Source organism: Nannospalax galili, unplaced genomic scaffold, assembly GCF_000622305.1.
Source record: "Nannospalax galili isolate Female #2095 unplaced genomic scaffold, S.galili_v1.0 scaffold806, whole genome shotgun sequence".
NCBI classification, from domain to species: Eukaryota; Metazoa; Chordata; class Mammalia; order Rodentia; family Spalacidae; genus Nannospalax; species Nannospalax galili.
This window is the reverse complement of record NW_008355419.1, coordinates 1544361-1560307: the sequence shown is the minus strand read 5'-3', so window position 1 is coordinate 1560307 and position 15947 is coordinate 1544361. Positions and strand designations below refer to the sequence as shown.

Below are 15947 nucleotides of genomic sequence, written 5' to 3'. Positions count from 1 at the left end.
GAGGGGGAGGAGGGGGAGGAGAGAGTTGTTCCACAGTCCCTGGAGGAAGAGGAGGAAGAGGAGGAGGAAGAGGAAGAGGAGGAGGAGCAGAGAGTTGTTCCACAGTCCCTGGAGGAGGAAGAGGAGGGAGGAGGAGGAGAAGGAAGAGGAGGAGGGGGATGAGGGAGGGTTGTTCCATCGTCCCCGTTTCAGCTTCCTAGAAACCAGCCCTTACTGTGGGTGCAGCCGCCAGCACTACAGGGAAACACCAGTGCTGACCTAAGTAGATCCCCAAAGCCCCAGGAGGCAGTGACTGGAGGACGCTGAGCACTGTGTTTCTCCCCAGGAAAACAGCTGTCCCCCTTTACTAGCCGGCTCCGCTTCTCCCAGGAAGAGAGGATGGTTGTAAAACGAGGTAGCCTTTGCCTTCCCTGCCAGGCTGCCCTGAGGAGGTGGGCTCATGGCGGGGACAACACGGAGGGACAGGGAGCACAGCAGGGGTTGGAGAAGAGAGGAGGTTGACAGGGACACCAGCCTCCAGTACCTGCTGTATGTAAGATGCCTGGGCTCCAGGAACAACTGTGTGCCACTCAGGAGGCCTACCTGGCACCACCTCTGGGTGCATTGACTGGCAGGGTGAGGACCAGTTGGGCCAATACTGTATCTTAGAGCTGGCAGGTCAGCAAGGTGGGAGGGCATGAGCTGCCTCAGCCCTAAGGGCCCTGGGTCATGATGGGGGTCAATAGAGGCAAAGGGTATAAAGGGGGTTCCCAGGCCACCGCAGTAAGTCAAAGTTCACGCTCACTTAGGGCCCCAGTTGAAGAGGACCAGGGCTGTGCCCCAAACCTATCCTGGAAGTGTCCATGGAGGGTGTGGGAGAATGGAGGCCCACCCAACCTACCGTACCCCTGCCAAACCCTACCTCACCCACCCCAGCCTGTGCCTCACCCAGCCCTCGGAGGCCTTGCCCCACCTCCGATCTTGCTCCGTGCCCACCTACGTCTCCACCCTACCCCATACGGGTCTCAATACCTCATGCTCCTCATGTTCCTCCTTGTCCACAGCCATCAAAGAGTTCTCAGAGAAGGGTGAAGTCTGCGTCACTCCGGGCTGCGTGGTGGCAGGTGAGCCCCCTCCCCCAGGCCTGCCTCCGCGCTGTCCTCCAGCGGCCTGAGCGAAACCAAGCAGCCCTGTGGTCCTGTTGGCACACAAGCCTCCTACTGAGGGTTGGGCTGCAGAAACCCAAGGCCTGTTTTCTGTGTTCGTAGAGAAGAAAGCGGATGTGATATCCCCTTTCTATTGTACATTTTCTCCAAGAACTAAGTCTTAAAGCTGGGGGCCACAGAGAGCAAAGCAGGGAAGGAAAAAGGCTCAGGAAGGAGCAGCTGGGGAGACGGGAATGTGCTTTCCTTGCCTGAGGCGAATCCTGGAGCCCTGTGGTGATAGTTCTGAAACATATCCAGCTGGAGGGGCCAAGGCCAGGATCAGCAGAACAGACTTCAAGGGGCTCTTGGACAGAGTTGGCATAGTCACCTAGCCCAGAAGCCTAGGCTGCTTGTGCCCAGCACACTCTGGGTCCTGGGATGTAGCCGTCCCCTCTAAGAGAAAACAAACCCCAAGGTGGTAGTATGGGGTAGGGATAAGAACCTCCTCTTTCCCCAGGGGCAGAGAACCCAAGGAGTGAGGGTCCACAGGGACTGCATGGGGCAGAAGGGCCTTGGGCAGGAGCTAGGAGCCAAATGCCAGCTCAGAGGGCAGGGCCGCCAGCTAAGCCCTTCCTCAGGCACCAGCTTCAAGTGTTAGGTCCTCAGGTGGGAGAAGACAGGGGGGTTCGAGGTCCTGTGGTTTGTAAGTGTCAGCCTTGGTCTTTAAATCCACTTGGCCAATTTCCCTGTTGTTTCCCACCCCCAAATGGACTAACTCTCTCAAGAGCATAGAGCTGACACTGAATCTCTGAGAGCCTGTCCCCAAGGGGCAACCTTATCTCTCAGACTCTGAGACAGCGTGCCAAGCTGTCTACAACTCGAGGTCCCCTCTTCTTCTCCCATCCCCTGGGGATGAACAGCTGCCAGGATCCTCCAGAACATGGATCAATCTAAAAAGCCATGTGACAACTTCTACCAGTACGCGTGTGGAGGCTGGCTGCAACGCCACGTGATCCCTGAAACCAACTCCAGATACAGTGTCTTCGACATCCTTCGGGATGAGCTGGAGGTCATCCTCAAAGGTGGACAGGGGCCCCTGCCTGTGGGGATGGGGCACTGGGGCTAGGCTGGGTACTCGCCCTACCTGCAGGCAGCAGGGTCAGTGGACACCACTACTCAGGAGTTAGGGTGCCTGGACCTCACCTGGTATGTCTCTGTGCAACCCTCTGAGGCCTCTTTACTGACAGAGGAGTGGGAAGTTCTGGGGTGCAAAGCCAGGGCCAGGAATGACCAGGTACTACAGGGGACATGGGATGCTGACGGAGGGCCCCAGCAGTCACCTCGGCCTCTATCCAGCTCTCTCCTCTGCCCACAGGGGTGCTGGAGAATTCTACTGCCACGGAACGGCCAGCTGTGGAGAAGGCCAAGATGCTGTATCGTTCCTGCATGAACGAGAGTAAGCAGAGCCAGCCATACCGGGGCCCAGTCAGCTACAGCACCCCACAGCACCTAGCAGCACCTGGAGTGGGAGTGAGCACCACGTGGGGCCCATGCAGGGTCTGTGCGCTACGCCCCACCTAGCCTGGCTTATTGCGGAGTCTGTGCTCCTGGCTCGTTGCCAGCTACTCTACTTGGGGATTTGCACCCTTGTTTATACCACCCGGGATGACTGATTCCACCCTCTGAGCAGCAAGGCTTGGGGTCGGCTGCTTTCCTGGGCATCTCTAGAGGGAGGAGGGTGATTCTAGCATACCAACAGTGGGACTCAACAGGACCCTGGTTTTATGAGATTGTCTCCACTTGGGCACCTCCAGGCTACCTTATCTTCCCATAGAAACTGAAAGACAAATCTTGTGGCTGATACCCATCAAGCATGGACCCCTTCCTCTGGGTCCCCACCTTTACTTCATTTCTGGTCTCAGAGGCTGAATACACAGGGCAGGGCTACAGCATCGTGACAGCAGAACCCCAGCCTGTCCATAGCACCCTGCCCAGAACCCAGTCCACTTTCCACAGTAGCAGCCCAGCAGCCGTATAGAACCCTGCTCCATTTGACCCCAGAAGCCAGGACTTCGTTTATAACCAAGTCTCTAACTTTTGTCTCTACTCCTAAGTTAAGCCCAAAAGAGGAAGCTAGATAGTCCCCTGTCCAACCCCATGGAAGGCCCGCCTTCACATCACCCACCACAGCATCCTGAAGCTATGCCCTCCATCAAGACTCACCTGACTCACTTCCCACTGTGACCACTGAGCCTCTCTCCCTTGCTATGGCCGGCTTTGAGGCACTGCTCCTGTCTTTAGGGGGCCCCCTCAGTGTCTACGGTGATTTCCAAGCGTTCCCCCTCTACTAAGTCTTTGCTTGAAGTTCTCACAAGTTTGCTACCAGAGAAGCACCACCTTGGAGGGGCCTTGCTCTGGGTTCCAGCCCAAGTCTTTAGACCGCCACTCCGCTGGCCCCTGCATGGTCCCCACTCCTGACCATTGTCACACAGCAGCTGGTTCTGGCCTCCCTCCTGCCAGCCACCACTTCCTTCCTTGACTTGTTCACCTGCTGCCGACTGTGACGTCCCCATTCTCCTTTTTCCCAGAGGATCCGTGCTTCACCCAGCCCCACCATGCCTGTGTCCAGATCCACTCCTGTGCCAAGGTTGAGTCTGTGACAGAGGCATGCCCTGGGCATGTGGCATCCCCAAGCATCTGTGTCATGGTACATGAGCCCCCAGAGTCTGGGTCTTCCCCTTCTCAGGTGTGATAGAGAAAAGAGACTCTCAGCCCCTGTTGAGCATCTTAGAGAAGGTGGGAGGCTGGCCCGTAGCCATGGACAAGTGGAACGAAACCATAGGTAAGCACAGGCCTGGTAGTCAGCCATCTTGCAGACTTCAGCGGGGAGGCTGCCCCCTCAGCTCCATGACTGACTGTGGGCTGACTGCCTGCTCTCGGGAAGCCCAAAGCAGCTCATCTCTGCCAGAGCCAATTTAGGGTCCCAAAACTTGGCTCAGGCTCCATGCTGGAGAGTTAGTGGCAGCTGTGATGGGGAGCTTGTGGCTGGTCCCCTGCAGCTCTGCAGAGGGGTATCTCTCCTGGTATAGACCCCAGTCCTCCATCCCAGGACTCCCTATTCTGAATGTATGTTTAGCCCTCAGGCTATGGCAGGGCAGGGGTGGCTGGTGGACTATGACGGCTCCCACATAGGCTCCTTTGTCCATGTGGGAAGTGTCTCCCAATCCCCAAAGCGCCACAGCGAGTTCACTGCCTGAGCCAGGCAGGACTCCATACACCCCCAGAGCTCTGGGCTTAGGAGGTGGTTCCCTGTCTGGAGAGAGGATAGCTGGTCTCCAGCATGGGTGCTGACTCCCCAGGCCCTAAGTGGGAACTGGAGCGGCAGCTGGCTGTGATGAACGCACAGTTCAACAGGCGCATCCTCATTGACCTCTTCATTTGGAACGACGACCAGAACTCCAGCCGGCACATCATCTACGTATGCAGCACCCTCCCAGGGGCCGGGGTTGGCTGGATCCCTGCGCCTGGTTCGAGGTTTTGCAGGGGTGGTGGCCAGGAGGTGGGTGAGCCCCATGTGTGTCCCAGGGCACTACCCTGTCCACAGCTGAGCGGCCAGGGCAGGCTGTGCTAAGCAGAGTTCCCATGACCCGTGCTTATCCTCCTTCTCAGACATGGTGCGGTCTTTGGTACCCAGGCAGGAAGTCTAACCTCAGGGAGACACAGCAGCAAAGCCAGGGATGAGGGTGCTGTGAGGCCCTGTCGGGGGTCCGGGCCACACCCAGCCCCTCTCTGCCCTTCCTCCAAGCCTGCTGCTGCAGCTTACTTCTGCAGATTTCCCTATCTGCCAGGGAAGAGCTTGGGCTTGGCAGCACCTGCCTTCCACAGGGAGCCCGTGCCCCACCAGGCACAGTCCTGAGGGCAGAGAACTGCAGGGATCCCCAGCCCGGCCAGGGTCACACCTTCTGTGTTTCCAGATAGACCAGCCCACCTTGGGCATGCCGTCCAGGGATTACTATTTCAATGAAGGCAGCAACCGCAAGGTGAGCTGGACATGGCCCCTCACACACCTTGGGCCCCACGTGGGCCCGGCACTGTTGTTTGTTTACTACCCTTGCTGTCCACAGTTGGTCTTTGTAAGCCCCTGTGGGATGTAGGCTGGGCACTGAGCACTGGGGACATAGACACAGACGTTCAGTTTCTACAACTGTGCTAGGTCTGTAGGTCTGGGGTGAGCAAGCTCATCCAGTCAGTCAGCCCATCAACCCAATCCACCCATGCAAAACCAGGTCCACACTGACAGTGTCTGGGAGGCCCAGCACAGCAGCCCAGAGTCTGCTCTGTGGATTCCATTACTGCATCTGTGAAGAGGAACCATGGTGGGGTGTGGGGGTTGTCAGCCGGTTAGGAGGTTTTGCGGCAAAGGGTGAAGGGAGGAGGTAGGGAGGACAGAGAGCAGGGACAAGGGTATCGGGCCAGGAGGAGACTAGGAAAAGGCAGGAAATGGGAACGACCCACACAGCAGGGTTGAAGACACCAGGGTCACATAGCTGGCTGGGCTTTGACAGATAGGTGAAGCCCAAAGGAATTTATGGTCCAAGAGAAGGGTTGGGTAACAGGTATGGGGTTGGGGAGGGCAGCAGGATGCCTAGAATCAGGACCTGGAGCCACCTCAGAGCACCACATGTTTGATCACCAGTCTAGTGTGTCAGCTGGCCAAGCATGGACAGAGGGGCAATCTATAGCTCTTGCAAAAGTGAGAAAAGCCTCTCCCAGTGGCTTTGGGGGTGAAAGGGGGAGTTCAGATTTCAGGGGTAGGTAGGAGGACAAACTTCCTCAAGAGCTAATCCCTCCCCTCTAACTAAAGCTCCGCTGAGATAGCCCCAGCCTCATCCTGGCACCAATAGCTGAAGATCTACTGAGCACCTTTCGGTGCCAGCCTGGCGTACAGCTCTAAAAACCATCCCCACCCACAGAGGCCTGAGCATGGGTCACTTGGTGAAAAGGAATGGAGTTGGGGTCAGAGCTTGGTTATGAACTGCCTGTCACGGCCAGGGCGTGTGGTTCAATTCTGAGTTTTGTGGAGTAGGCCCAAACCATAGAACACACACACCATCCTGCAAGTCTGTCCCAGAAGCAGGATCACGCTGACAAAAAGGGACAACTAGGCAGGCACAGGCAGTCCCCATGCTCTGTTCTGTGCTCCCTGTGCCAGAGGCTGTGAGGGAAGCTGGAGCAGCAGCTTCCAAGGGGCCACTCCATGTCACATACCACCCCACCCTCACAGAACACTCCATGGTGGCCAAGGCAGCCAAGGCCACCAGGCTCCATCCACCGTCCTTTGGCCCAGGTGCGGGAAGCCTACCTGCAATTCATGATGACAGTCGCCACCATGCTTCGGAAAGACCTGAAGCTGCTCAAGGACAACGACCTGGTGCGGGAGGACATGATGCAGGTGCTGGATTTGGAGACACATCTGGCCAATGTGAGGAGGGGCCAGCCAGGGGGTGCTTGGCCTGGGTGCTGGACACCACCATATGTGACCCTTGGCTCCCACACAGGCCACAGTCCCCCAGGAAGACAGGCATGATGTCACCGCCCTGTATCACAGGATGGACCTGTCGGAGCTCCAGGACAAGTTTGGTCTGAAGGTGAGGCCCAGGCACACATGCAGGAGACGGCACTGGCACAGCCCCAACCCACCTTGGCACCCATTCCAGCCACAGAGCTACTTTTGCCTCTGAAGAAACCATAGGGCTGGGCCCAGGCAGGATGCCTTTACAGTAAAATGAACACGGTAACCAATCCCAGCAGGACAGCCACCTGCTGACCTGGGACAGTCGTTCCGCCTCACCTGTGAGGTACAGTCTAGAAGGGCTGGAAGACCAGAGGGGCTACTGATTGCTGAGGTCCACAGACTCCCACACAGGGCCTCAGGACATGAGTCCAGTTCAGACCCAGTGGCTTTGCATCGCCCTGACTATGGCAGTTCTCATGGTTGCAACTTCAGGCCCTCCCCTCCCCAAGGGCCAGGCAGGTATGACCTTGGGATTATAGAGGGGACAGTAGAAGGTAACCCAACCTAGGACAGGGCTTTGTCCCCAGCCCTGCACTTTCTCAGCCCGCAGCCCATCCCTGTGCAGCTAGCCTGTGGTTTGCGGCCTGCTGCCAAGCACGCCTCCATAGGGCAGGATGTAGCTGGGAAGAGGTGGGACGGAGCCCAGGTCGGAGGTGGATGACTGGTCCTGCAGCCCCTTCCTCCGGACTAGAATATAGAAGCCATAGCGCTGCAAAGTATAAGAGGACAGCCGTGGGAGAGCCCCAACCTGAGCTTGACCTCTGGTGCTTCAGAAGGCCCCTGCTTTGTCCTTGGTGCCGGTCCCCAGAAGTGGCCAGCTGTGATTCTGCAGCATAGCCCCAAGCTCCCTCGCCCACAGAGGACAGCAGGGTTGGTGCTACTCCAGACTGGGATCCCTCCAGGCACAAACCAAAGTCCACCTCAGGGAGCATACATTCCATCTGGAGAGGAACTGGAAGCGGCTGTGACACTCAGGATGAGGCGAGGCTCAGGGAGGGAGTGGGGCCAGTGGGAAAGGCCAGGTTGGAAGGTTGGGAAGAGCTGCCATCTCTGTCTGTGATCAGCAGGGGTGAGTCCTAGCAGCAAGTGTGAGAGACCAGAGAGGAGAGACAGGGTTAGCACAGCACATGGGTCATGAGCGCCATCAGAAAGCTGCATCACAGCCCGGATGGTGGCGTGGGAGCAAGTGGCAGTGCAGGAGGGAGCATGTGTGTTTCTTCATAGTTCAAAGGCAGAACCACAGAGTTACAAATGGGTAAAATATGGACCATGGGGAAGAGGCCTCACGGGGCCTGGAGTCTCTGTGGACAGCTGGTGGCAGGAACATCAGAGGAGCCAGGACTTGATGTGTCCAGTTTATGATGCTCAGAATTGCACAAACTGAGCGTGTCCACCCAGACACTACTCACACCCAGACTTCTCTAATCCCTGACACTCAGAAGCCCTTCGCCCTAGCCCACTGCCTCTGCCTTCTTCCTCAAAGCAGCCACGGCCCTCATGATCCATGCCTCAAGTATCACCCCAGCCCAGCAGAGCCTTCTGGTAAACCAAGTGGTCAGTCTGGACTTCCCTGAGTTGTGTCACTCACCTGGCATGCTCGGGCACCTGTCCTGCTGCAGATGGTGCATCTTTGCCACCTCGCGCTGAGGAGCTAAGTTGTGTGGTGAACTGTGGTAGATGAGGCCTGCTCATTCTCTGCCCAAAGCCATTTACAGATTCACATTGCCAGACTGCACTATGGGACACACCCTTGCCAGGGCTTGGGGGCACCCAGCTCTTCCACTCCAGCCCTCACAAGGTGGATGGCCTTTCATTTGGGTTCAGCTGGTGCCACGGGGTCCGGGGCTGCTTGATGTTGACCGGCAGGTGGTTATTACCTTTGCGATGTGTCTGTTCAAGTCGCTTGAAGTCATCAGTTCTCCTAAAGTGTCTGCCTTCCTGTTGATCTTTGTAGGTCTTTATTTTGGAGGTCACCCTTGGTCAGGTGATGTATACAGATTCTCCCCCTAGGACTCCTGCTTTATTCAGTCTTGGTAATTCAGTTTTTGTTGTTGAGACAGGGTCTCACTGCATAACTGTAACTGACCTGGAGTTCACTGTGTAGACCAGGCTGGCCTCAAACTCACTGAGATCCACCTGCTCTGCCTCCTGAGCACTCAGATTAAAGACATGTGCCACAATGCCCCATGTTCTTACATTTCCAACAGGGTCTTCCTATCAACTTATCATGGATATAGCCATCTTCTCTTTATGGTTAGTGTTCTTAGTATTGTCTGGGAAATCTGGTTGATTTTGTGTGCACAGATAGACATAGAAATAGCTTCCTCTCTTCCTTATGGACTTCACATAATCCAGTACCACTTGTTCACAGTCTACCCCTTAACTGTTGGTATTGCATGTCCTCTTTGGTGTTAAGTATGTGTCTAAGTGTATCTGTGTGGATGTATGTGAATGTATGTATGGTATGTGTGCATGTGTATGTCTGTGAATGTTCATATGCCTTTTTGTGTATGTGTGTCTATGTGTATGTGTGTGTCTGTGTGTGTCTGTGTGTGTTTATGTGTCTGTATGCGTCTATATCTGTGTGTATATGTGTATGTGTCTGTGTGTCTGTCTGTGTCTATGTGTGTATTTGTGTGTGTTTGTGAGTCTGTGTGTGTGTACATGGGTGTGTCTGTGTCTGTGTCTGTGTCTGTGTGTGTGTGTGTGTGTGTGTGAGAGAGAGAGAGAGAGAGAGAGAGAGAGAGCACCTGTGTGTGCATTTCTGGACTCCCCTCTGGTCTGCTTGCTGGTCCCCATCTATCCACGTCTCCATTACTGCAGTTTGCTAAATAAGTCTTAATACCCAATATAGCGAGTCTGGCAACTTTGTCCTTCCAAGTTGTCTTGACTATTCTAGGTCCTCTTCAATTTCTCACACAAATTGAAACTCCCTTGTCAATTCCACAACAGCACCTTCGGGAATTGTGATGGATTGCTTGAAATCTCCCTGTCAATTTGAGGGACATTGGCACTGAGCAGTGCTGAGTCTCCCAATCCAGGAGCTTGTACATGCCTCTATTTATGTTTCCTCTGCTTTCTCTGTGAGTTTGGTAGTATTTTAATACTTCTCTTTTTAATCATGAGTATGTGTGTGAATGTGTATAGGTGTGTCTGTGTGTACGTACGTACACGTGAATGCAGTGTATTTGGAATCCAGAATAGGGTATCAGATCTCCTGGAGCTGGAGTTATAGGTGGCTATGAGATGCCCAACATGAGTACTAGAAATTGAACTCTGGTCCTCTGGAAGGGCAGCAAGTGTCCTTAACCACTGAGCCATCTCTTCAGGTCCAAGTTTTGTATTATTATTATTATTACTATTATTATTATTATTATTATCTCAAGGTCTTCCACAGCTCTTATTAGATTTAATCCTAGGTACTTAAAAAATACTTTTTTAAATGGCATCATTTTGGGGGGGGGTTATTGTTTTTTGACAGGGTCTCCCTAGTCACAGCCCTCCTGGAAGTCACAATGTGAACCATGGCGGCCTCGATCTTGCAGAGATCCACCTGCCTCTGACTACCGAGGGCTGGGATTAAAGGCGCACGCCACCACCACGCCCGGCGTGTGGCATCATTTTTTAACTTACTGTCACTAGCATATAGAAATATAACCATTGTACACAATAATTTTACTCAGTTATTACTGTTTCTAATGGTTTATCTGCAGATATTTCCAGATTTTATGCACATAAATCTGGCCATTTGTGAAAAATAACTATTGTATTTATATTCTGCCAATCCTCGCTGGTTTTATTTCATTTTCTTGCTTTATTTCACTGGATAGACTCAGCATGATGCTTCTGTAACAGTTATAGACCTTGGTATCCTTCCTGACATCAGAAGGGGCTGCAACATTTCACCACCAAACACTGTTTGCTGCAAATTTTTCATTTTTGTGGCTGTGGTCGTTTTGTGTATTTCCTTTATCATCACACGCACCTCTTCTCCTATTTTGAGTTTGCCGAGTTTTTATCAGGAGTGATTACAAACTCTCCTAAGTGCCGCTTCTGCATCCACTGAAATAACGCCAGCTTCCTTCTCAATCCGGTCACCACTGTGAAGTGTATCGGTTCCATTGCCACATGTGATGCCAAGTCACACTTCTTGAAAACAATTTGGCTGTGATGAGTTGTCATTCTATGTAGGTCCATCCAAATCCTATTTTCTAGTATTTTCCCTAGAATTTCTGTATCCATAATCATTAATGAGAATGGTTGTTGTTTTCTTGTAATTTCCTTATCTTGGTAGTAAGGCTGTTCTTGACGTCATCCAACAAATTGAAAAGGGATCTCTTTTTCTCCTCTCTGGAAAGTTTGTGTGAGATCAGATATGTTTTTATTAAATGCAGACAGAATACATTAGTGAAGCCAGATGGGTGTGAGAGTTCCCTTGTTGGAAATATTTCAAATAGAAATATTCATTCAGCTGGGCATGGTGGCACACACCCAGAACCCAGGAGGCAGAAGCAGGAGAATCCCAGGCAGTTTGAGTACGTGGCCAGGCAGGGGTTACAGTGAGACTAAAATAGGTCTGGGGGACATAACTCACTTGGTAGAGTGCTTACCTAACATGCACAAGGTCTTGGATTCAATCCTTAGCACCTCATAAACCTGGTGTTGTGGCATATATCTGTAATTGCAGCATCTGGGAGGTTCAAGCAGGAGAATCAAAGGGTCAAGGTCAAGGCAATAGAGATGGCAGTTAAGAGCCTGTTCTTTTAGACGACCAGAGTCCAGTTCTCAATGCCCATGTCAGATGATTCACAAATGCCTGTAACTTCAAGTCCAGGGGATCTGATGCCCTCTTCTGGCATCTGTGTGTACACACACACACACACACACACACACACACACACACACACACCCTATGCATAAATAAAAATATTTAGTTTTAAAAAGGAATTTAAGGTCCTCCTAAGCTACATAGGAAATTCAACACCAGCCTTATTACAGACCATATCTAAAAAAATTTTAAAGTAGAGTACGCCAATTAAGCTTAACAGTATAGAAGGCTTATTGAATTTGACAATTAGTGTGGGGCTGGTAGAGCATAGTGGTAGAGTGTTTGCCTTGCATTCATGAGGTCCAATATTCAATTCTCAGAAATACCACATCTTTAAAAGCTAAATATTAGAGGGCTGGAGAGATGGCTCAGCGGTTAAGAACACTGCTCTTGCAGAAGACCCAGGTTCAAATCCTAGCACCTACATGGCAGCTAACAACTATCCATAATTCCAGTCCCAGGGGATTGAACACCCTCTTCTGACCTCCTTGGGTGTTGCATGACACCTACATGCAGGCAATACACGCATACACGTAAAATAAAAATAATAAATGTTTTTAAAACTAAATATTCAGGCTGTGTAATCTGTAAGACTATGTTTTCTACTTCTTTAATTATTAATAAAGGGGGATGGAGAGATGGCTCAATGGTTAAGAGCACTGGTTGTTCTTGCGGAAGTCCTGGGTTTGAACCCCAGCACCCACATGGCAGCTAACAACTGTCCACACCTCCAGTTCCAGGGGATCTGACGGCCTCTTCTGTCCTGAGGGCACTGCACGACACGGGTGCACTTACATACATGCAGGCAATTCACTCATACACATAAAATAAAAATAAATAAATTTTAAAAAATCATTTAAAAAACATTTATTTATGGGGGGGGCAGTAAGTGTATGTGAGTTCAGTTGCCTGTGCAGGCCAAGAGGGTGTTGGATCTGGTGGAGCTGGAATTACAGGCGGTGGTGGCGCTGGAATGGAGACCTGGTCCCTACAGGAGCAGTACATGCTCCTAACCACCGAGCCATCTCTCCAGCCCTCATCATTTTTGCTAAATTACGTCTTTCCAGCAGTTTTCCCAGCTACACTTAAATTTCCAAACATACTGCGCACACACATTCTTAACTGTTTTACTGCCTACCAGCTCTGGGGAAACATCACTTTGTCCTGATTTTTTTTTTTTTTTTTGGTTTTTAAAAATTATTACTATTATGTATATGAGTGTTTCGCCTGCATGTATGTATGTGCCTGCAGAGGCCAGAAGAGGGCATTGGATCCCCTGGAACTGGAGTTCAAGATAGTTGGGAGCCACCATGTAGTACTGGAAACTGAACCCTGGTCTTCTGCAAGAGTGGGTTAACCAGGGAGCCGTCTCTGCAGCTCTTTGTCCTGATTCTCACTGGCCGTGCCTCCTCACCTGTTTTTCAAATGTTCTTCAGTGGGGTCAGTGTTTCTTAGATCCCTAGGAGTCACCTATCTCTCCCTCCCTCCAGGGCTTTAACTGGACTCTCTTCATACAAAGTGTGCTGTCCTCTGTCCAAATTGACCTGCTGCCAGATGAGGAAGTGGTTGTCTACGGCATCCCCTACCTGCAGAACCTTGAGGACATCATCGATGTCTACTCATCCAGGTGAAGCAAGAGAAGGTCCCATGGGATCTATGTGTCTTTGTCCCTGCCCTCTCCCACAGTGCAAGCGCATGCACACACACACACACACACACACACACACACACACTTCCTGCTCTCAAGAGAAGACCTATTATGCACTTAACCTCAGGTGTGAGAGACACAGAGGTTCAATCATGGTGTACATGGAGCCTCACCCTAATGATGTGGGTCCTATTACGCATTCAGGGCAAACAGTCTGATTCTTGGAGAGCTCTCCAGCACCTAAAAATCTGCATGGGGTTGAACCTGCTGGCTAAGCAGAGCCCCTCCCTTGGCAGACAGCTACTCACCTGTCCCATTCCACCCCTGCTTCCTGTTCCAGGACCTTGCAGAACTACCTGGTCTGGCGCCTGGTGCTGGATCGCATCAGCAGCCTGAGCCAGAGATTCAAGAATGCACGAGGGAGCTACCGCAAGGTGAGTGTGCCCTACAGATAAGGCTCCTGTCCAGGCCAGGCCAGGCCCTCTATCCATTCAGTCTATAATGCTGAACATAAGCTGTGATCCATGTGCTGCCATCAGTGGGGGTCAGGACAGGAGCCAAGCAAACGGGCCGTCTTGGGGCCATCAACAGTCAGCAGCTGAGAAAACAGAAACCTGGGCTGTCAGAACCTAAGTGTGACCAGTGGAGGGAGGAGGGCAGGGAGCTGCTCTGTGGAGGCGGCATGGACCGTCAAGGCATGAAGAGACTAGCACAAGAGGTCCAGTGGGGAAATGGCCAGTACAGAGGCAGGAGCAGACAAGAGGCTGGACCAGAGAAAAGGCTTCCCTCCTCACAGGCAGGTCACCCACAGCTCAGGAAGGAGTGGCAAGATACTACGGAGCGTTCTCTCTGGCCTGGCGTAAGGTCAAGGGCCAAGTCTGGTGGGAGATACGGCCTTCTTGAGCCTTTGCCTCCCCAGGGACCAACAGGCAGGTGTTCTTACTCTCATTTCAGTGGTGAGAAACCAGGGCCCAGGGAGCTGGTGGCCAAAGTGGATGTGTTCCCTGGAGCAAGTGCCAGCTCTGTGCCTTGGGGCAGAGCCTAGCTAGACCACCAGGTTGTGGGGGTGAGGTCAGGGTCTGAATGGGACCCCAACTCTCCCAGCGTAAAGACCACCCTCCTCAAAACAGTAGAGCAGTCCTCTATCCACAGCTAGCATTCAGAGGCCAGTGTCGGTCATCCCGTGTCTCCCTCTGGGCACCATGAGGCCCATGGTGGGAGAGATCTGCTAACCTTGCCTCACAAGCTCAGGGGTCTCCAGCAGACTAAGAAAGGAGACATTGGCACATGGGTAGAATGAGCGAGTGGGTGAATGACTAAAGAAACATGCCAGGTGCTGTACGGCACGACGGTGGAGGAGGTGCGCTGGCGGGAGTGCATCAGTTATGTCAACAGCAACATGGAGAGCGCCGTGGGCTCCCTCTACATCAAGCAGGCCTTCTCCAAGGACAGCAAGGACGTGGTGTGTCCACCTTCTAATGAGCTCTGTCCGTGGCAAACCCCATATTTACCTTGATCAGCCTCTTGGCAGGGACATCAGGCGATCATTTTCACAACCCCACCCTGTGATTCCTAGTCAAGGCCAGTTCAGCCTGTGTGCCCATCACCACCACACACACAGCTCATTGACTCCTGGTGGGACATACAGTCATTCACCTCAGTGCCTACTCTGGTGGTCCAGAGAAACCCTGACCCCATGTGCCTCTGACCATGAGCCCTAGCCCTGGACCCTGTCAGCTCCCTGGGAAGGGTACAGACTATGCAAGTTTAGAGCCCAGAGTGGGCAGGCCCTCTACCCACCTGTGCGGCTCCAATCCTGAGTCAGCATGGTCATTCCCACATCAATATCACACCTCTCCTAGGGGATCAGAGTCAGGGCAGCCCTGGCCCTATTCTAGAGGTATCCTGGACCAGGCCCCAAGTGCTGGTCATGTCCCATAAGCAAGCCCAGAACATGAGGCTTTGCACTGCGCTAGGTCAGAGAACTGATTGACAAGGTGAAGTCCGTGTTTGTGGATACCCTGGATGAGCTCAAGTGGATGGATGAGGAATCCAAAAAGAAGGCCCAGGAAAAGGTGAGCAAGCCACAGTGTGATAGCCCTATGGGAGCTAACACAGAACACCCTGCTGGAAAGGCAGCCCCATGGGAGGGAAGCTGGAACAGGTACCATGCCTTGGACATTCCCAGGAAACAGAAGGGGGCACTGTAGTCTCAGAGGTCAGGACCATTCCAAGCTCCACTGAGCCTCCAGCTCACTCCCCCATCCTGCCCCCCTCCCAACTTCTGTAATCCACATACAGAGCCCCATCTGGGCATCTTGTTCTGAACGATGGGTGGCGGTGGCGGGGGGGGGGGTCATGTTACTAGTTCCCTTACCCACACAGCAAGGGGAACAGAGCCAGCATGTGGGGTTGAGGGACCCTCCCATTGTGGGTAGCACCAGCAGCCCCTCCTCTGTGCAGGCCATGAGTATCCGGGAGCAGATCGGCTACCCTGACTACATTTTAGATGATCAGAACAGGCACCTGGATGAAGAATATTCCAACGTGTGTGTCCCTCAGTGCTCTGCCTGGCCCCTGCCCTGAACCATCCCCAGAAGTCATGTCAGACACCCTCCTGACCTCTCAGTTGCTAACTCAGCCACCCTCTCACGCTGGCGGCGGCGGTGGGGGTGGGGGGCTCTAGCCTCATCCTGCTAACAAATGGGGAAACTTGGGCCCAGAGCAGCTAAACTTTCTGAGAGTCACTTAGATGTTCAGAGCCAGGGTGCC

The 15947-nt window shown here is 52.9% G+C and overlaps 1 protein-coding gene across 1 annotated transcript in view; it reads left to right on the top strand.

Moving 5' to 3' along the window:
- Mmel1 (membrane metalloendopeptidase like 1) overlaps positions 1–15947 on the top strand; it is a 32359-nt gene that overhangs the window by 13120 nt on the left and 3292 nt on the right. The window contains exons 2-15 of the mRNA XM_008852655.2: positions 326–403; positions 1044–1103; positions 2045–2206; positions 2500–2580; positions 3871–3966; positions 4484–4602; positions 5099–5164; positions 6472–6606; positions 6683–6772; positions 13018–13154; positions 13516–13609; positions 14509–14637; positions 15152–15250; positions 15639–15722. Of these exons, the coding sequence (XP_008850877.1) occupies positions 326–403; positions 1044–1103; positions 2045–2206; positions 2500–2580; positions 3871–3966; positions 4484–4602; positions 5099–5164; positions 6472–6606; positions 6683–6772; positions 13018–13154; positions 13516–13609; positions 14509–14637; positions 15152–15250; positions 15639–15722 (1430 nt within the window). The remainder of the gene's footprint in view (positions 1–325; positions 404–1043; positions 1104–2044; positions 2207–2499; positions 2581–3870; positions 3967–4483; positions 4603–5098; positions 5165–6471; positions 6607–6682; positions 6773–13017; positions 13155–13515; positions 13610–14508; positions 14638–15151; positions 15251–15638; positions 15723–15947) is intronic.